The sequence below is a fragment of the Staurois parvus genome, unplaced genomic scaffold, assembly GCF_062004578.1.
Source record: "Staurois parvus isolate SC_StPar_1 unplaced genomic scaffold, SC_StPar_1.0 ptg000187l, whole genome shotgun sequence".
NCBI lineage: Eukaryota > Metazoa > Chordata > Amphibia > Anura > Ranidae > Staurois > Staurois parvus.
The window spans coordinates 6770774-6792156 of NW_028317983.1; the positions used below are offsets into that span (position 1 = coordinate 6770774).

Genomic DNA, 21383 nt, shown 5'->3' on the forward strand with positions numbered 1-21383 from the left:
GCGTCCGCGGCAGACAGGAACTATTTTTAAGGGCTTGGTAGCCCAGTTTTATTTAGAAAAAAAAAAAGAGAAAGTTCATAAATGATTGGATTTCCCACGCAGAGGATCTTCTCCAGCTTCAACAAAAATCCATACACTGGAAAATGCTGAGCCTTCTGGCTCATAAGCTCACTCAGCTTCAGTTGCAGTACGTCTTCTGGATACTTGGCTCTCTAGCCTTTAGACACAGTACCCTGCTGTAAGGCCCACCTCTGGCCTATGGATGGGGGTTCTCCTGACACCCCTATAGGAGCTGACCTGACTCCTGGAACGGAGACCTCGGTCTCTTGGCTTTCGGCTGAGTCCTGACCCCTCAATGAGACCTTCCATCTCCCATGCTGGGAGTGATCTCCAACTGGGAGCTCTGAGCTATTCTCAGACCTGAGTATATATCAACACCTCACACCTGCGTACTCCAGATTGCAGGAGTCTAGCAAAACCTAGACATGGGATTGAATGTTCCTATCCACAGCTGCAGAATCCAGAGAATGCCAAATCTGCAGCTTTCTCTGCCCACAAACATTAGTCTGGAATATTGCACCTTAAATGTGAATCCTGTGTCACATTTTCTCACAGTGACAGGGTTTCATCCTATCAATATATATTTATGTGCTGTATAATTACAAAATGTCAAGGCCATGTACAAATTTTACACAATGAAAACACAAGTCATGATTTTTTTTTCTCTTTTTTTTTTAGTGTGCATAGTACATTCAAGTATCAACACTGCATTATTTTTCTTCTTCCAAACCAAAGCCCTAAAAGTAGCTGAATCATGCAGTAGAACTAAAGACAAAACTTTTATTGTAAAATTTAGGATAGAGCAATAGAGGGTTATAACCCCTCTCAGTATTTATTTTCCATCTGTATCCTATTGGTGATATTTAATTTCCGGTCTCATAGTTAAAAAAAAACCCCAAAAAACAGGAAATGAGAGGAAATCCCTCCAAAGTGAGGGTATCCCAGGGTGTCATCAGGGTCACTAGAACTAGAACTCTATTCTTGTTCTGATGAAAACCCATAGTTTGATATTTTCTCTCACTTTCAGTGATAATGATAAACAGGACAAATAGAGAGGGTGAATCTCTCTATTATGGGGGCACAGACAGCAATAAATATCTGACAAGTGTTCTAATCCCTCCCCACGCCATCCAAAACCTAAAAAAAAAAAAAAAATCAGTATTGCCTTTTGTGTCACTTTAACTAGTAGCCGACCGCAGATAGCCGAATGACGGCTGCACTGTGGCCGGCCAGTTCTGGGTGGACGTCATATGACGTCCCCCCAGAACGCGCTCTCCTGCGCGCCCCAGGGGGCGCGCACCCGGCGATCTCCGTGATCGCTGTGTCCTACGGACACAGCTGATCACGTGATGTGGTAAAAGGCCAATCACAGCGGCCTTTTACCACCTGATCAGCGGTGTCCAATGACACGCTGATCAGAGGGAAATGCAAGTGCCGCTTCTCGGCTGCACTTTCCTCACGCTGTCAGATCATGAGGAAAGTACTGCCGAGAACCGGCAGTTGTCAGAGCGGGGATCGGCACCGATCATCAGGGCACTGATGATCAGTGCCCTGATGATCGGTGCCCAGCAGTGACACCCGCAAGTTCCGCCCACCTGTGCCCAGCAGATCACCCACCTGTGCCCAGCAGATCACCCACCTGTGCCACTCTGCAGTGTCACACACCTGTGCCCAGAAGTGCCACCCACCTGTGCCCACCAGTGCCACCCACCTGTGCCCACCAGTGCCACCCACCTGTGCCCACCAGTGCCACCCACCTGTGCAGCCTAGCAGTGCTGCCAGTCAGTGCTACCAGTCAGTGGCCAGCGGTTGTGCCAGTCAGTGCCCAGCGGTTGTGCCAGTCAGTGCCGTCTATCAGTACCCATCATCAGTGTCACCTATCAGTGCCGCCTATCAGTGCTGCATATTAGTGCCGCCTATCCGTGACACCTCATTAGTGCTGTCTATCAGTGCCGCCTATCCGTGCCACCTCATTAGTACTGCCTATCAGTGCCCTTTAGTGCTGCCTATCAGTGCCCATCAGTGCCCATCAGTGCTGCCTCATCAACGCACATCAGTGAAGGAGAAAAATTACCTGTTTGAAAAACTTTATAATAGAAACAAAGAAACTTTTTTTTTTTTTTCAAATTTTTTGCAACTTTTTTATTTATAGCGCAAAAAGTAAAGCGCCCAGTGGCAATTAAATACCACCAAAAGAAAGCTCTATTTGTGAGAAAAAAATGATCAAAATTTCATATGGGTACAATGTTGCATGACCGCGCAATTGTCAAAGTGCGGCAGCGCTGAAAGCTGAAAATTGGCCTGGTAAATAAGGGGGTATAAGTGCCTGGTAGGCAAGTGGTTAATATTATGATTTTTCTGATCTTGGTGGTACAGACGCACCCATTTATTGCTAGTATGCAGCAGCAACCCCTGAGGGAGGGGGAGTCTGTGTTCCCCCGAAACACACTGGCTTGATCACTTGTTGCTACTCTCAAATTACAAACTAACCTTCCATCTTACATTCACTGGATATTGGGCTCTCTTTTTCACCTACCTTTACAAGTATTTGCAGGAACGACCTTAAGGCTGTACCCAGAGCCCCCCCAAAAAGATAAAAAAAAAAAAAAAAGCACTTATAGCCTTTTTTTGTGCTGGGCAGAAATCATTGCAAGAAAATTCTTCCAACCTGCCCCCATGAACACCCACTCTCTGACCAGCGACCGATTGAGTCAGTCCAGCGCAATCTCCTACCCCAAAAGGAGCTGGACACTAGTTTTGACCTGTATTCATCATCTTTAACCGCTCTCCCACCGCCCTATAGCAGATATTCTGCTACAGGGCAGCAAGGGTGCACAAAATCACGTATACATACACGTGATTTTGCATTTCTGGGTATTCGCGGCCTAAGTTGTCCATCACCGGGTCCTGCCCGGTGACTACTCGCCGGCACCCACTGATCGGAGCATTAGCTATGGAGGAAGAGAAATGTATACAATACAATCTCCCCTGTCCGCTCCTGCACACTGCTTTGCATGGCTCTGCATAGCAGAGCCATACAAAGTAGTGTGCTTACAGTGGAAACACAGGCCACAGTAAAATAGCACTCAGTTAATCCTTTGATCGTTCCACGTTAACCTCTTCCTGCCAAGTGCCATTAGTACAGTGTCAGTGCTTTTTATTAGCACTGATCACTGTATTGGTGTCACTGGGGATGTCAGTGACACCAAGTCAGTTCCCCTTCGTGTCAGAATGCCCGTCGCAGTCCAGCTATAAGTTGCTGATCGCTACCATTACCAGTAGAAAAAACCCAAAATCCCAGTATATATACACTGCCATTTGTAAACACTAACTTTCACGTAAACCTATTAATTTACATGTATTGGGATTTTTTTTAGCAAAGACATGGAGCAGAACATATTTTGGCCTAAATTTATGCCGAAATATGATTTTTAAAATTTTTTTATTGGACATGTTTAATAGCAAAAAGTAAAAAATATTGTTTTCTTCTCAAATTTGTCAATAATTTTAATTATTATTATTATAGCGCAAAAAATGAAACGTACAGGCAATCGAATACCACTGAAAGAAAGCTCTATTCGTAGGGAAAAAATTTTAAAAAAAGGACATAAATTTCATTTGGGTGCAGCATTGCATGACCGCACAATTGTCAGTTAAAGTAACGTGGCGCTGTAAAGCAAAAAATGTCCTGGTTAGAAAGGGGGGGTAAATCCTCTGGAGGGCAAGTGGTTAATCACCCCACAATTCTGGGGAATGTGACCAATCACACTACCATACATGAACTGTAAGGTTGGATGTTCTCTCTATTAGACATGAACAGACACAAATTGTGATATCTGGTTTCTGCACCCTGCTATGTGTAGCCAGCTTTTGCCTGAAGCAGACTATAGAATAATGCTCAGTCAGGTACATAGAGACAAAGATACCGGTGTATGTTTTACCTTCTGAAGTCCTTCCGTATATTCTGATCAGATCGGAGAGCTTCCTTAACATATAACTCACAGGGGCACGGGAATGGCAGCACACTATCTAGATCATAGATCAGCCGCTGTCCTCCACTGCAGACATGGAGCAAGATTACATGATAGTCCTGCAAGCACAAAAAGTCCACAATATATTTATTTGAACACATATACAGTACATGGCCACTGCATATTCCACAGCAGTTTCATAAACCAATCGCATTATTCCCTGCCAGAAAAACAAACTGCAGTGTAACGCCCCTTCTGTAATCAGTCAGCCAATAGTGGGAGGAATCCATTTAATATACTGTATATTATTTGTTTACAAAATAACCGCACCACACAATGCAGTTGTCATGTTAAATACTATAACCATTTCTATTAAAAATCCTAAATAAAATTATACTTTTCTTCCAAATCTAGAAAGTTATGGGCACAACGAAAAATCAAGTATTAAATCTCTTTACCTTATTCCTCACTCCCATAGACTGATCCCCCTTAAAACTGCTTCCCTTCGCTGCCCAACTGGTCTCAGCTCTCTGACTTCATCACATACAATGCAGGACCAGTAGCCCTGCATTGTACATAAGGATACTGAAGGCGCACCTACCCCCGGGGAGCATCAGACAGTGCCGGCTTTCAGAGGAGCAATGAATAAGTAAATAATTCCCCATAATTAGTAAAAGCAGGGTGTAGCGCTAAAAAACAATAACAGTACTTATATCAAATAATAAAATCAAGTGACTGGTGCAAAAACCATATCAATGGTAAATGCATGCATACATCATGAAACCATACGCATGAAACCAGCTAATATAAATAAATTGAAATAAACTGCAGCATAAAGTGATAATCTAGTCACTGTTTAGTGACCAATCAAGTGTAAAGTGCAGGACTAGGAAATCAAACAATAGTCCACAATGAAAAGTGCACAGGAGATCCAGATGATCTTCAAAGTCCAGTGGTCTAGTCTGGTGCTATGGTGATAAGAATGATAAGATTGCGCACTCACCAGATACGCATTAAGAAATATCAATTCCAGAGGACTGGAGATCCCTCAATGGTCTGGTCTTAGTCAGGTGCCCCTCACTGCCTGGTATCCACTGCCATATGTGATGCAGCCGCTCTGTGGGTATTAGTAGCTCACAAGGAACTCCAAAAGAAGAGGCCAGATAGTGTGATATCTTCTAAACAGGCGATGTTTATTCAAGTGAAGTACAAACAATGAGTATAGGCAAACAAAAAACACTGACCATCTGAATATGGCCGCCAGGGCTCTCTTGGCTCCGGCGGCGTGACGTCACAACTCCGTAGCTCACTGACGCGTTTCGTGAGACCGCACGTAATCATAGGGGGTGAGCTTACCGTTATTTGTTTTTTAGCGCTACACCCTGCTTTTACTATTTATTTGGAGATTTTATACAGTAACTTTTGGTGTTTAGCAGCTTTATTTTGTTATAAGCACTTGCTTGTTTTTTCAGATAATTCACCATAATCATTCCGGAGACAAAACAATTCATTTAACCCTTGCAGTGCTGAGGGGGACACACTGCAAGAGGGCAACTGGCTGCAGTCCGCAGTTTTAATGTAGACAAATGGGTACAACTGATAAACAGCAATCACAATAGCAGCTTTAGCTGTAAATATTTTAAATAACGAAAGTCTTTTAAAGCAAAACAACAAGGTTTTGCTGATCTCTGCAACCCCAGCAACATATACTTTATTTTCTTCAGGGCTTGTTCATACTATCAGCGATGACCCGCACTTCTCTGCCTCGGATAAAGGCAGGTCACCTCTAGGGTACATAGAAAACAATTGTTTTCTACGTGCCCTATTCACACTGCAAGGCTGGTGTAATGTGTGATAAAATTCAGCATGTTTGCATTTTTCGGCAGCGCACTGGATGTCACCAGATGTCACTGCACAGCAGCGGAACACATCGCACAGCTTTGCAGTGACAGGAAGTGCCAGTACATGACACTTCAAATTATGATAGTGCTACCGGAGCCAGCACTGTCACAAACCCACATAGAAAACTCTGCATTTTATTGTGCAGCATAGTATGAACCCAGCCTCACTCTCCTGCAGGTCCACTACACATCACCAGGAGCCTAAGGAAATGTGCATACTGTGTGCAAGATTTTATATATTTTTACACACACACACACCCGCCCCCCCCCCTTACATATCATTTTTTGTGCTACGTATAGATCAGAAAAAAAAAGGAAATATACAAATCTGCATTGCTGAACAGTATTTCACACGCATATGCACGTGCGACAGCAGAAAAGCTAGAGAAAAAAAAATTTACACAGTGTGTAGGTGTTTGCACAAAAAAGTGCAAATACACAAATTTACTGTACAGCCCACCCTCAAGTTTTTACGCAGGAACCTTCTGGCAGGATTCTGACATTCACACATCAGCACTGTGTTCAAGTACCCCTAAAATAGAAGTTTGGGAATTAAATAAAAGAAAAACAGAAAAAAATAAATAAAAAAAACACACACCACATTTATACTCACCTAGCTGAACACAGCATCGATCCGTGTTGCATCTGTCCTCCTCCAGCTCCACGACTGAGAACTGAGCGATCAAACACTGCTGATTGCTCAGTTCTCGGTTCTTAGTCTGCAGGGAGCCGGTGACTGTCCCTTAAAGCTGATATCCATGTTTCCTGTCACTTTAAATAGTTTATCTGGACCAAGCTGGTCCAAAAAAAATATATATATACTTCACTAGGTGCTGCAGTAGCTCTAAGCACTGTATGTAGCGATGTGCTGAGAGTGCCAGGCAGCAGGGGTGGATCCCGGGTTTAAAGAGGAGGTCCAGGCTCCCTCTACAAAATTAAAGTCAGCAGCTACAAATACTGTACTATAAGGATGCTGACCTGTCCAGGGGTCCAGCGATGTCGTCACTCGGGCTATTTCTTCACTCAGCTGGCACAGGCTCAGCAAAGATCCCACATTTAAAGCAGAGCTCCACTTGTCTGCCTCCCCCCACTGCCACATTTGGCACTTTATGGGGCGGAAGGGAGGAGCGGGTACCTGGTTTTGACGGGTACCCGCTCCCAGCTCACTTCACCTTGGAGAACTGTGCCGGATGCTTGGCACCCCTTGTTCCTCCTGCAGTCTGCTGGAACAATTCACAGGTAGGAAGTCACCAGCACCAAAGCCTACAGTTCAGTGCCTTGCAGGGTCCCTACCTCTGTGGGATAAATTGTTACTCTGTAACCTTAAGAAAGGGTCCCTGTGAGACCTAGAATTTATGGAATGGATCTTGTGACTTGATGCTTCCCCTCTAAAGTGGAGGAATAATCCTGGAGCGCTGGGGACTTTTCACTCTTCATTGGATTCTTCAATCAGATACCCATTATGCCATTTTCAGCAGCCGCCATCTTGATAAGGTCACAGGCTGAAGGCAGAGCAGCTCTCACATAGACTATTAAATTTGTACAACTGATTGACAACATCAGAATTGAAGAGATAACCCAGCATGACACTCACCCATATTACAGGTTCATCTCGTCTACCACATTGCTGTTTCCAAATAGGTATCTGCAGGAGAGAGAAAAAGAAAATTGACAATTTGGATCCCCAAACAGCAAAACAGATTATGGCAATTTGATGGTTTTAATGGAATGACATCTCATTCACCCGATATACAGGTGTTCGTACAGCCACTGCATCTTCAGAGAAACACAGGCTGTCTGTGTGCAGCTCCAACCACACAAACAAGGAGCTCATTCACGCTACAAGGGCCACAGCACCCATGCATATGAGCCCTAAGGCAGTTGATCTATATATATATATATATAAATGTATGTCTCACCATTCTCTTTTCATTGGACAGGAACACAGCATAAAATTCTTGCAGAGGCCTTTCACTCTGATCTCGGATGTGCTCACAGAGCTTCCAGACATTTTCTTCACTGTGCAATAAAAGAAAATTAATGTGTTGCATTGCAGCATAGATCTGAGACGCTGACATCAATTTTTAACCCGATGTCTCATCAAAATATTTTACCTTTTTTAGTTTTAGATGGAGGAGGGGGAATGATTCGGAACCTTTAAAGTGGAAGAAAAATGTAACTATACTTTAAAAAGTTCCCTTTCCGAGGAGGATCTGTGTACTTACCTATTTTTTTTAATCTGCTCCGGTCATGTGATGAGCACCAGCTCAAGGAATGCTTGACATCGGTTGGGAATTTGAGGATCTGTGACATCACTCACAGTCTTCCCATTGCCCAGACGTGGTCAGCGCTCCCTTCTCTTCCCTACAGCAGGTGCTCACTGACATATTGGAGCTGAAGCTGTGGGACCAAGTGACTGGACCAGAGCAGATAAAATCAAATATAGGCAAGTACACAGATCTTCTTTATACAGGTTAGGCAGCATAGTTACTCTGGCTGAAAAAGAGACAAAAGTCTATCCACTTCAACCGTTAAAAAAAAAAAGTTATAATCCTACACCCGCAGTTGATCCAGAGGAAGGCAAAAAAAAACAGCAAAGCATGATCCAATTTGCTCCTGCAGGGGAAAAAAATCCTTCCTGATCCCCCAAGAGGCAATCGGATATTACCTGGATCAACTTTACCTATAAATGTTAGTATCCAGTTATATTCTGTGTATCTAAGAAATAATCCAGGCCTTTTTTAAAGCAATCCACTGAGCTGGCCAGAACCAACTCTTGAGCGAGTCTATTCCACATTTTCACAGCTCTCACTGTGAAGAAACCTTTCCGTGTTTGGAGATTATATTTCTTTTCCTCCATACATAAAGAGTGCCCCCTTGTCCTCTGTGATGACACAGAGTTCACTATATGAACCACTGATTTATTTATACATGTTGATCATATCCCCCCTTATGTATTATACGTGGAGATCATATCCCCCCTTATGTATTACACGTGGAGATCATATCCCCCCTTATGTATTATACGTGGAGATCATATCCCCCTTATGTATTATACGTGGAGATCATATCCCCCTTATGTATTATACGTGGAGATCATATCCCCCTTATGTATTATACGTGGAGATCATATCCCCCTTATGTATTATACGTGGAGATCATATCCCCCCCTTATGTATTATACGTGGAGATCATATCCCCCCCTTATGTATTATACGTGGAGATCATATCCCCCCCTTATGTATTATACGTGGAGATCATATCCCCCCCTTATGTATTATACGTGGAGATCATATCTCCCCTTATGTATTATACATGGTGATCATATCCCCCTTATGTATTATACATGGAGATCATATCCCCCCTTATGTAATATACATGGAGATCATATCCCCCCTTATGTATTATACATGGAGATCATATCCCCCCTTATGTATTATACATGGAGATCATATCCCCCCCTTATGTATTATACATGGTGATCATATCCCCCCTTATGTATTATACATGGAGCTCATATCCCCCCTTATGTATTATACATGGAGATCATATCCCGCCTTATGTATTATATATGGAGATCATATCCCCCTTATGTATTATATATGGAGATCATATCCCCCTTATGTATTATACATGGAGATCATATCCCCCCCCCCTTATGTATTATACATGGAGATCATATCCCCCCCCCCTTATGTATTATACATGGAGATCATATCCCCCCCCCTTATGTATTATACATGGAGATCATATCCCCCCCTTATGTATTATACATGGAGATCATATCCCCCCCCCCTTATGTATTATACATGGAGATCATATCCCCCCCTTATGTATTATACATGGAGATCATATCCCCCCCTTATGTATTATACATGGAGATCATATCCCCCCCTTATGTATTATACATGGAGATCATATCCCCCCCCTTATGTATTATACATGGAGATCATATCCCCCCCCCTTATGTATTATACATGGAGATCATATCCCCCCCCCTTATGTATTATATATGGAGATCATATCCCCCTTATGTATTATACATGGAGATCATATCCCCCCCCCTTATGTATTATACATGGAGATCATATCCCCTCCCCCTTATGTATTATACATGGAGATCATATCCCCCCCCCCTTATGTATTATACATGGAGATCATATCCCCCCCTTATGTATTATATATGGAGATCATATCCCCCTTATGTATTATACATGGAGATCATATCCCCCCCCCTTATGTATTATACATGGAGATCATACCCCCCCCCTTATGTATTATACATGGAGATCATATCCCCCCCCCTTATGTATTATACATGGAGATCATATCCCCCCCCCCTTATGTATTATACATGGAGATCATATCCCCCCTTATGTATTATACATGGTGATCATATCCCCCCCCCCCCCCTTAATCTCCTCTTCTCAGTAGAGAATAAATTCAGTTCCGCTGAGCTCCTCCATGCCTCTTATCAGTTTGGTTCCCATTCTCTGTACTTTCTCCAGTTCCCCAAACTGAACATTCCAGATGAGGTATACTAATGATTTGTAGGGGGTAGGATGATCTCTGCAATCTGTTCCTGTACTCAGTGCAGGCTGGCCCCTGTATCGGTGCTCTTACCAGTAGCAGCTGGTGTAGCAGCAGTCAGTTCGGGGTGGAAGGACTCCAGGACTGATATCCGGGTCCCAGGAGGGAGTCATGACTACAGAGGGGCACAGCTCTCCATTGTCACATGCCTCCCATTACACACAGTAACAGCCGGTGTCGCACTAAATTCTTCCCCCCGGAAAAAAGGAAGCGGAACCTATCACCCGACTACACGGCCTGGTGCATCAACTTTAGTTCCCCGGCACATGCCCTCCCACCACCCCCAGCCAATCAGCGGCGGACCTGCAGGAAAACAACTCGCGTATTTCTCCTTCAGTACACATACCCCGCCCACTGCCTTGTGCCAGACCCTGTGTTGAACGTGTCAGCAAGCTTGGGGGGCGTGCTCTCTCAACAGAGAACCAATCAAATTAATCTTTGATCTTCCGCGCCAAAACTCAACTGCAATCCATTGGAAAAGTAATAGATCCCTCCGCCTACGGTTTCGCGCCGTGACTAATAGTCCCGAAACATTTCGACTGCTCATTCCGCCGGAGAGCTCGACTGATCTCGGTGAAGCTCTGTAAGGACTAGCGGGGTTCGCGGCTGTTCGGTAGGCCGGCGGTGGTGTCCGTGCTGTGAGGCGATCAGTAGGCGGGTCGGTGGCGGAGGGATCTGGCTGTGTGTGAAGGCGGTTTGTGGCGCCAGAATTTGGAAGTGTTGGCGGCAAGCGGCTGTGCGAGGAGTCGGCGGTGGCCATGGTGCAACTACGGAGCTCGGCCGGGGCCAGGAGCGCTCCCGACAACGAGGACGACTCCCTGCTCGACTCCAGCTCCGAGTTCCTGAGTCTGGACCGCCGGGGCTCCCGGAGAGCCGACCCACCCGGGGGAGAGGAGGGGCGCCGGGCCAAGGTGAGCGGGACTCCAGGGTACAGGGCCACCTAACTATACAATCGGGTTGGATGATCTCTGTTCCCCCGACCATACAATGTGATTGGACGATCAGCAGAAACTACCAATACACTGTGCGATGTGGTTGTACGATTTCCAGACCACCAACTGCTGTGTACTGTAAGGGCCAACCTGATCGGATAGAAATAGATTGGATGGTATAGATTTGTCCCCTTCCTGTTTTCTGTGGATCTAAGTGAGATTGTATTTTGTATGCTGCCCCCCCCCCCCCATGTCATCTGCTGCCCTACTGTCCCTTTAAAAGTACTGCATTGCCAGTGGGGTGTGAAGGACTGTTGATCATCTGACCACCGTCATAGGCTGTTGCGTGACCGGTAGCCAGCCCGACCACCCAATCTCCCCCCCCCCCCCGAATCTGCACTACTGCCCCTTTAAAAGTCCTGCATGCCAAAGGGGTAGAAAGGACTGCTGATCATGTGACCACCATCATAGGCTGTCATGTGACTGGTAGCCAGGCCCCCCCACGCATGTGATCTGCTGCCCTACTGTCCCTTTAAATGTACTGCATGCCAGAGGGGCAGGAAAGACTGCTGATCATCTGACCACCATCACAGACTGTTGCGTGACCGGTAGCCGGACTGACCACCCAATCCCCCCCTTCCCCCTGGAATCTGCACTACTGCCCCTTTAAAAGTGCTGCATGCCAAAGGGGCAGAAAGGACTGCTGATCATGTGACCACTATCATAGGCTGTCATGTGACCGGTAGCCAGCCCCCCCCATGTAATCTTCTGCCCTACTGTCCTTTTAAAAAGTACTGCATGCCAAAGGGGCAGGAAGGACTGCTGATCATGTGACCGGTAGCCAGACCCCCACATAATCTGCTGCCCTACTGTCCTTTTAAAAGTACTGTATGCCAGAAGGGCATTTGTAAACACTAATTTTCATCTAAACCAATTTACACGTTTTGGTTTTTTTTCTAGCAGAGACATGGAGCAGAATACATTTTTGGCGTAAATTTATGACTAAATTAGATTTTTTTTTTTTTTTTTTTGGTTATAGCAAAAAAAAATAGAAAACCCACACAGGCGATAAAATACTACTGAAAGAAATCCCAATTTGTGGGGAAAAAAGGACGCAAATTTAATTTGGGTGCAACTTTGCATGACTGCGCAATTGTCAGTTAAAGTAACGTAGCGCCAAAAATGGCCTGGTCAGGAAAGGGGGTAAATCCTCAGGAAGGCAGGGGGTTAATACTTGGTACAAATCCTATGTTGGTAGTGATGGCTTCAAGGCACCTCCAGTATGGAGAAACTAGTGTCATGCATTGCTCAGGTGGGATTTTGGCCCATTCTCCCACACAGTCTTCAAATCTTGAAGGTTCTGTGGGCCTCTTCTATGAACTCTGATCTTTAGTTTTTTTTTCTCATAGATTTTCTATCAGATTAAAGTCAGGTGATTGGCTGGCCCATTCTAGCTGCTTTGTTTTCTTTTCTTTTAAACCAATTGAGCGTTTCCTTGGCTTTGTGTTTGGGATTATTATCTTGGTGAAATGTCCACCCTTGTTTCATTTTCATCATCCTGGTAGATGGCTGCAGATTTTTATCAAGAATGTCTTGGTCCATTTTTCCATTCATCCTTCCTTTAGTGACATGAAGTTGCCAGTACCGTATGCTGAAAAACAGCCCCACACCATGATGTTCCCACCTCCATGCTTCACAGTTGGTATATGTGTTTTTGGGGTGGTGTGGTGCCATTTGACCTCCAAACATGGTGTGTATTATGGTATCCAAAGAGTTCAATTTTTGGTCTGAGCAGACTATATTCTCCCAGTATTTCACAGGATTGTCTAAATGTTGTGCAGCAAACTTTAAATGAGCTTCAACATGGTTTTCTTCAGCAATGGAGTCTTGCGTGATGACGTGCATACAGGTCATGCCAGCTGAGAGCATTACTTGTTTTCTTTGAAACAATTGTACCTGCTAATTCCAAGTCTTTCTGAGGCTCTCCACAAGTGCTTATTGGCTCTTGGACAACTCTTCTGAATTCTTTTCACTCCTCTCAGAAATCTTTTGGAGAGCACCTGGTCGTGGCTGACATGGTGAAATTATGTTCTTTCCATTTCAAGTTGATGGCCCCAACAGTGCTCATTGGAACATTCAGAAGTTTAGAAATCCTTTTGTAACCAATGTCATCAGTGTGTTGTGCAACAATAGGGTTGTGAAGGTCTTGAGAGAGCTCATTGCTTTTACCCATCATGAGATGTTTCTTGTGTGACACCTTGTTAATGAGATACCTTTTATAGGCAATCAATGCAATTACTGGCTTTTTTTTTTTTTGCCCCACTATAGCTCAGAGAAAAACCTTTTTTCTTTTAACTTGGGGAAAGAAACTAAAGAAACTTAATTTCTTTTAGCTTGGAGGAAAGTGACAAGTCATTCTCTGAGCTATAGTGAAGGAAAAGAAAGCTGGTAATTACATTGGAAAAAAAAAACCAGTACTGACCGCCAGTCACTGTATAAACTGCTCCTCTCCTTCCTTTCTAACCCCCCCCCCCTTTCTGATCTGCAGTACACACAGTCCCCTGTATTGGCACCTGTATCGGCTAATTTTTTTTCCTATTGGCAAAATGCCAGTAGGGCTATTTTCGACCGATCTGTTTTGGTGGCTGAAATTTCACTGCGTCCCTTATAATTACTGATAGATTTCAGTTGGTGTCTTGGCTTTCCATACCTTTTTTGCACCTCTTTCTTTGTGTGTTCAATACTTTTTCCCTGTGTCATTCCAGTTTATTACACTCAATGTAAGTTCTGAACCTACTTGTTTTGGTTTCCTTGTATGTACGGATTACATGGGTTGTTACTGACATGAACAATTCATGTCAATACCACCTTTCAAAATATACTTAGAAAAATTGGTAACGTGTTCAATACTTATATCTGGTGTACGTAGAGGGTGATAGGCTAAACTTTGGAGGTCAGAAAACGACAGAAGAACCTCGTTATGAAATATGTCGAAGATGTAACTCCATACACCTTCCACCTTGCATCATATTGCAACTTGGCCAGCTCTAGATGGGTGTCATTCTGCCAGATGGGACTAAATTCATTAAAATATATATTTTGTTTTTAATGTTCGCTTCCTTTAGTCTTCATTTTCCAAAACAAAATTACAAAACTTCAAAAAACTAAATACTTCAGATTGTCTACTTTACAAAAGGGTAATTTGGGGGTATTTTGTACTGTCTTGGCATTTTTGGGCCTCAAGAAATGAGATCGGCTGTCAGCACATCAGATATGTATATACCATAGTTTGTCAACTATAACTGTCACACAGACTAAATAATATACACTGATTTGGGTTATTTTTAACCAAAGAAATATAATTTCCAAAAATACATTTTGGCATGAATTTTTAAAGAAAGATTTGTTTGCAACCTTTAACTGAAACTAAGAAAAACATGTTTTTAGATTGTTTTGTTATAGCAAACAAAACAAAAAACACCAGTGGTAAATAAATACCACCAAAAGAAAGCTTTATTTGTGTGGAAAAAATGATATAAATTTAGTTTGGGTACACTATTGCCATGACTGAGCAATTGTCAAAGTGGTAGTAAACTGCAGCTTGGGGGGAATCCCCTGCAAGGTAATGTCAGAATGACTTGCCTTAAAACAAAGGCCTCCGGCGGTGTGTTGTCCCCTCTGCAGAGGCTTTCATCTTCACCTGGTTTTCCTTTCGGGTTCCTGAGCTCCGGCCATGTTACTGGCCAAGCCGCGATGACGTCATTGCTGCGCATGTGTGCGGAAGTCTCAGGCCATGGCACAGTAGTCTGAAGGAATGACGTGGGTATACCGTTGCTTCAGCACGCATACGTCAGCTGTCAAAATGAGCGAATATCTCCTAAACAGTGCACGTTTTTGGAGATACTCATTTTATGTACACATGAGCGTTATTCTAAACTTACTGTAGGTAAAAGATACAAAAGTGGGTTTACTTCAACTTTCCATTTCAATATCTATGTTTGGGTTTAACAATAGGAATAATAAGGTCTAAGTCAAGCATGTGAATCAGCTGTGCAGAGGCTGAATAATAAACAACCAGAACAAAACTGATCAAGAACAGCTCAGTCAAAAAAAAACAAAAAACTTTTATTTATATATATAATATATATATATGAATGATACTAATGAATTGATATGTTTATAGAGAAGCCAAGTCCCAAAATTCACTCGCAGACACCAAAAGGGGGAAGCTCTTCACCTGCAGACAACTCCTATAAGTTGAAGACTGCGATGGGCAGGAAAGAGCTAGAGGGAGAAAAAGATGATAAAGAAACCGGTGTGGGGAGGAGGAGGAAGAAGGTAGATGGGTAACTCAGATGTGGAGGCCCCAAAAGTGGCAGTCAGACTAGGCATGATGGGAACTCATAGGAGGTCCAAGGTTTCCAGACCTTAAGAAATTTAGGTGGGAGTCAAAATATTGGACATTTTTGTTCATGTAGCCTCATTGTGGTCAGTCGTGTTTTAACCCCCTGAAAGGCCAGATGCTGGGTCTTCCAGGCTTGCGTTATAGTCCAGTTAGCTGAAATAAAGAGATTTGGCCAATTTCTGCTGTGATGCATATAACCTAGGAATAGGTTAATGTAAGAGGGACAGTTTTTCATTCTTGCGGACCGGCAAATGGGAGAGAATCTGGAGCAGGTCAAAATCTCTGGAACAAAATCCTATTAGCTTGGGGCAGGACTACCAAATATACAGAACATCCCCACGCTGTCCACAGACTGAAGCATTTGTCACTACTTCTGGGGTAGACGTGAGCACTTTGGGACATGGGTCCAATACCTTCTGAGTAGAATCTTGTATGCTGCCTCAAGTATGTTTTGTATTGAAAGAGCATTTGGCAAATATTTTCCAAGCCTTACTTCAGTCCTCCAAATCTAAGGGGGACTGGAGGTCCCATTGGGACATGTAGGAAAGTGCTGTTGAAAATGGGCATCCACTTAAGGATGCGTGGATTGCTAAGATGAGACCATGAGCATGCTGTCATGCATGTTCAAAGAAGGTCTTCCTATATGGGTGGGTGGATGTGTGCCACAGGGCACCAATCAAGTGTTTTTAGCTGACGATAATGGAAGGGCTCTCTGGCTGGTGCATCATGCGTCTCCCCGATGGCCTCTCAAAAATGGGAAGGAGTGGGAGGAAAGAAAAGAGGGACGTAGTTTGAGGGAGCCAAGCATGCAGTGAGAATGGATCACAGTTGGGAAGTTCAAGCAAGACCCAACGAGGGACGTCTGAAACCACAAGAAGCATAAGCTAGAGAGGAGATCTGTGCTGCCACATAATGCCTAGAAATATTTGGGACTCACAAGCCCCCTTGTAGTCTATGAATGTAAGAGACGATCTAGGAACTCTAGGATGTTTTTAGGTCCAAATGAATTGGAGAATCAGTGTTTTGCAATATGCGAAGAAAGAAGGGGGGCACTCTCCCTGGTAATGTGCAGAAATAGTAAAGGGTCTCGGGTAAGATTGTCCTTTTCACCATGGATATCCTCTCTATCCAAGAAAGCGATGGGTATTGCCAAGAATGCAAAAGTGAAGCCAGGGTTCACAGCAGGGAGTAGTAGTTGGCAGAGCACAGAGAGGAGTGTGAGAGTCAATTTTAATGCCAAAGTAGTCCAATTGAGTGAGACGCCCAGTGATGGGGAAAATGCCAAGCCAAACACCCCCCCCCCCTCCCGTCTCGCACACGAAGGACAACACATACGCAAGTCCACAACGTATATGGAAACGGTGTTCACACACCACGTGCGGTATCGCCATAAACAGCTAGAGCAACAATTTGAGCTCCAGACTGTAGCTCTAAACTGGTAACCTGTACAGTCCATTTAGCATGATTTCCTATGGGACTATAGACTTCAGTGGAAACACTGCAGATAAGCATGTATTGCGTTTTCGCTGCATTTCGATGCAATTTAAATCTACTTAGCAGCAAGAGGGGGGGAAAAATGAAGGAAAAAAAAAACTGCGTCAAAAACGCAATGCAGAAACTGCTCAAAAGCAACCTGTATAGGTGTGAACCTAGCCTAAAGGCATTTAAATTAACGCGTATGGAGATTTTTAGGCACATAGCTTGGCACAGTTCCACGGGCATACGCAGTTTTAAAGCGTGACATGTATGGTATCTATTCGGCGTGTTATGTGTGGTGGTTTTTGTTTGTTTTTTTTACTGAAAAATTGCTATTCTATTTGTGCGCACTAAAATTTATTAGAGGTTTGTTTGTTTTGGGTGTTTTTTTGTTTTTTTTCTAAAAAAACCTCCTGCACAAATACAGCGTGACACATAAATTCGAAACACACCATTTTATTTTCTAGGGTCTCTCATTAAATATATCATGTTTGGGGGTTCTAAGTATTTTTCTTGCCAAAAAAGAATGTAGGAGACAAACATCAGAATTGGCTCGGAAGGCAAGTGGTTAATCTAGCTATTAGTCCTTGGCATACAAACACACACTGTCAAAATCCTAATCCAATTTTGCACACCGCAAAGGGCCATGTTTTTATGGTAATCTATTGCTTTGTCTGTATCCTTTCCAAAATAGGGATCATTTGCCAACAAGTCTGATGGGAAACTTGCTCTGCGGTCGTTAAGGAATCGAAATCCAGAAAATGGACATAACTATTCAGATTCCAGCTTGGAAAAGACGAATGAAACCATGACCAACGGCACAGAGGAGAAAAGGTTTTCTAGGTAACTGAAGCTTACGTGTGTGTGGGGGGGGGGGGGGGGGGGGGGGGTTTGTTTGGTTTGTGTTTTTTTTTTTTTTTTTTTTTTTTTTTTTTTTTTTTTCCTTTCTTTTACTCATTTGTGATTCAGGCTCCATGCACACGGTGTGTTTTAATGACGCTGGTAACGTTAGCTGTGTAAAAGTCACATTAAAAACATGAGTTTTTCAGAGTTTTTGTATTGGTGTTTAGCAGTGTTTTGCCTTTTTTTTTTTCAATTTTTTTGGGGGGGGTTACCAAAAAAATGCTGGTTTGCAGCGATTTACCGCGTTTTGCCACATTTTTCAGCGTTTGAAGCATTTTTACAGCTAAAAAACTCCCCTAGAAACTCACTAATCCTGGGTTTATTTCCAGCCAAAAACCGTTGATTCCAGTCTGTGTGCATGGACACATAGGATGACATGCTGGTGGGTTTACTGGCTGTAGAAAAAAATGTCAAAAGCCATAAACAGGCGCTGTAAAAATGTCTGGTGTGCATGCGGACTTAATAGCAATGCCTTTGGAAATCCTCAAAGATGTAGATTTATTCCCGGGAAAGCGAAACCTTCAGATCGTTGTTTGTATTTGATAATCAAGAATATTTGAATAAAATTGTAGTTTTTGGTTGTTCTTATGCTGTTAACACAGTTAAGTGCCCATGACCATCAGAATCCATCCTCTTCTTGGCTGAATTCAATCTTTCACTTATTCAGTTAATAATAAACTAATCGTTTGACGTATAAACTAAAAAAAATAGAAATGGATCCCTATATGTGTGTAGTTTTTACCTTTTTAATGCAGTGCTTACCACCTGGTAATTATCTTGATATATGTTTTTCTTCTTTAGGAGGCTGGCTAGGTTGCAACCAGATGTGGCTATAAATGGTGACTGCAAAGAAGGTAAAGTTCATTCCTGATGGCTAACCTGTTAATGTAAATGACACATTGATGGGTGAGGTTAAATTGTTACTTTAGGTCTCTTAATAAAATACGGCTGAAAACTTTCAGAAGCATGCAGATCGTGATCCACCAATGATTTTGTGGCAATTTTAAATTTTGTGGTTGTGTGTTTTCGTTATTTTTAAGTTTGCATTTTAGTAGACGCTATAGCTGGTTACAGTTATAAATTGTCCATGTGCTATTCATCAGCAGCTTTGGAGAACACGAGTAGCTACTAAAGTTGGTGTTTCTGTAGCATCAAATGCTATAAAAATCTATCATTCTAAGTGGCCAGTAAATAGTGAGGAACTACACTGCATATGAGCACCGCAAACTAAAATGTCTATTTAATTCATATTTAATATTCAAAGACCCCCCCCCCCCCCCCCCAATCCATCCATGTCCCATGCTTTATTTGGATAAGCACCCACTTAGCATTTCTGGCTGTGACCATCTTAACCACTTCCAGACCGGACACTTTTACCCCCTTCCTGACCAGGGCAATTTTCAGCTTTCAGCGCTATCACACTTTGAATGAGAATTGCGCAGTCATGCAACACTGTACCAAATTATTTTTTTACCATTTTTTTGAGACAGATAAAGCTTTATTTTGGTGGTATTTATTCACCGCTGGGATTTTAATTTTTTTTGCTATGTAAATGAAAGTCCAAAAATTTTGAAAGTGTTTTTTTATTAAATTTTGCAAATAAATATTTCATCATAAATCTTTGCCAAAATTTAATCCGTTTATCTTTTTAGTAAAAAAAAAATCCAAATTAGTTTATCACCAAAAATTATATTTTTTAAGCATTTTTTTTTTAAATTTTTTATTTTATTTTTTTTTTTACATACTGTCACCCTAGCAGTACAGTGTCACCATGGTGACACTACTACTTGTGGGGGGTGATGAAGATTTTTTTTTTTTGTACGCTGATTGCTTTTACACCCATATAGGATGTAAAAGCAATAATTTCTTTTTCTCTCTGTGTGCATTCTTGCACTCATTGAGAAGTACTGAGAGAGCTGTGATTGGTCACAGCTTGTCACATGGTACAAGGCTGTTGTGAATAGCCTTGTACCATGTGACCTCTGTGATCATTCACAGATTTCACACGTAGTAAGCAATGATGTCACAAGTGACATCTTGCTTACTACTTTGCATGTGATCACTGATTGGCCAATCAGTGATCACATGATTGGGACCTCGTACAGAGGTCCCGTCCGACTGGTGTTTCACTGTGTCCGGAGGACACAGCGGGCACCGGATCGCGGTGCTGCGCGCTCCCAGGGAGCACGCACAAGCAGGGTGCGGGGAGGCCGATTATAAACGACCACCTGACACTGCACTGCCACCGTCCGGCCGTTTATATGCAACGGCCGGTCGGGAAATGGTTAAGTTAAAGCATAGGATTCATGTCCCATTTACTTCGTGGAATCCATCTGCCCTTAGGCCTTGTACACACCACTATTACTAATATTTATTTTTTTGTTCAACCTTGACTGCCCCAGTGCTGGTACAGCGATCTACCCTACTGTGCTATTGTGTCCTGACAGGGTGGACAGCCCCAGCCTCCCCCCACCCAGAACACCCTGGTCAGCCATTGATTGAGAGTTCTGACCAGGAGTAGATGTCGGGTGGCATCGTCCAGTTCAACAGAAACCAGCCAACATTCAGCCTGTGTGGTGGTGTTCTGACTGGGCTGCAATTCCATGCATCCTATGTACTTGGAAGCTCCACAGGAATTAAGAGGGTGCAGGCCCAGCTGGGAATGTTTTTACATGTGGCTATGTAGTCTAGTTTGCAGTATCCCTTTCTTTTTTTTTGAGGGGGGGATATGTGATAGGGCTGGAACAGGCTACAGTATTACTCCGTTGCACTTAAAAGCCTTGTGTGCTGCTTAACTTGTGTCTTCAGCAATAAATGCTTCTTGCCTTCCTGCTGGCAGCTTAACCACTTGCCAACCGTGCTATAGTCAAATGACCGCTACAGCACGGTTGGCCAGTTCTGGGAGGGTATCATACGACGTCCTCCCAGAACACACCCTCCCGCGTGCCCCCGGGGGTACGCACCCGGCGATCTCCGTGATCACTGTATCCTATGGACACAGCTGATCACGTGATGTGGTAAAAGGCGTGTGCGTGTGATTAGCAAAGAGCCAATCCGCACTGTCCAGACAGAAGACCAGGGGTTTTGCAGCCTCATAAGGACAGTCAGAGCAGAATGAAAACTCCTCCTACAAGCTTTAACCAGT

General features: G+C 43.3%; 2 protein-coding genes across 2 annotated transcripts in view; one reads left to right on the top strand and one right to left on the bottom strand.

Annotated features, from left to right (window-relative positions):
- The window catches only part of NTAQ1 (N-terminal glutamine amidase 1), a 35047-nt gene extending 24310 nt beyond the window's left edge, over positions 1 to 10737 (bottom strand). The window contains exons 1-4 of the mRNA XM_089677531.1: positions 10556 to 10737; positions 7852 to 7951; positions 7527 to 7577; positions 4002 to 4150 (exon numbers count right to left, since the gene is read on the bottom strand). Of these exons, the coding sequence (XP_089533657.1) occupies positions 4002 to 4150; positions 7527 to 7577; positions 7852 to 7951; positions 10556 to 10635 (380 nt within the window). The 5' untranslated portion in view covers positions 10636 to 10737. The remainder of the gene's footprint in view (positions 1 to 4001; positions 4151 to 7526; positions 7578 to 7851; positions 7952 to 10555) is intronic.
- Positions 10738 to 11042: 305 nt separating this feature from the next.
- The window catches only part of ATAD2 (ATPase family AAA domain containing 2), a 64677-nt gene continuing 54336 nt past the window's right edge, over positions 11043 to 21383 (top strand). The window contains exons 1-3 of the mRNA XM_089677532.1: positions 11043 to 11433; positions 18030 to 18178; positions 19040 to 19092. Of these exons, the coding sequence (XP_089533658.1) occupies positions 11281 to 11433; positions 18030 to 18178; positions 19040 to 19092 (355 nt within the window). The 5' untranslated portion in view covers positions 11043 to 11280. The remainder of the gene's footprint in view (positions 11434 to 18029; positions 18179 to 19039; positions 19093 to 21383) is intronic.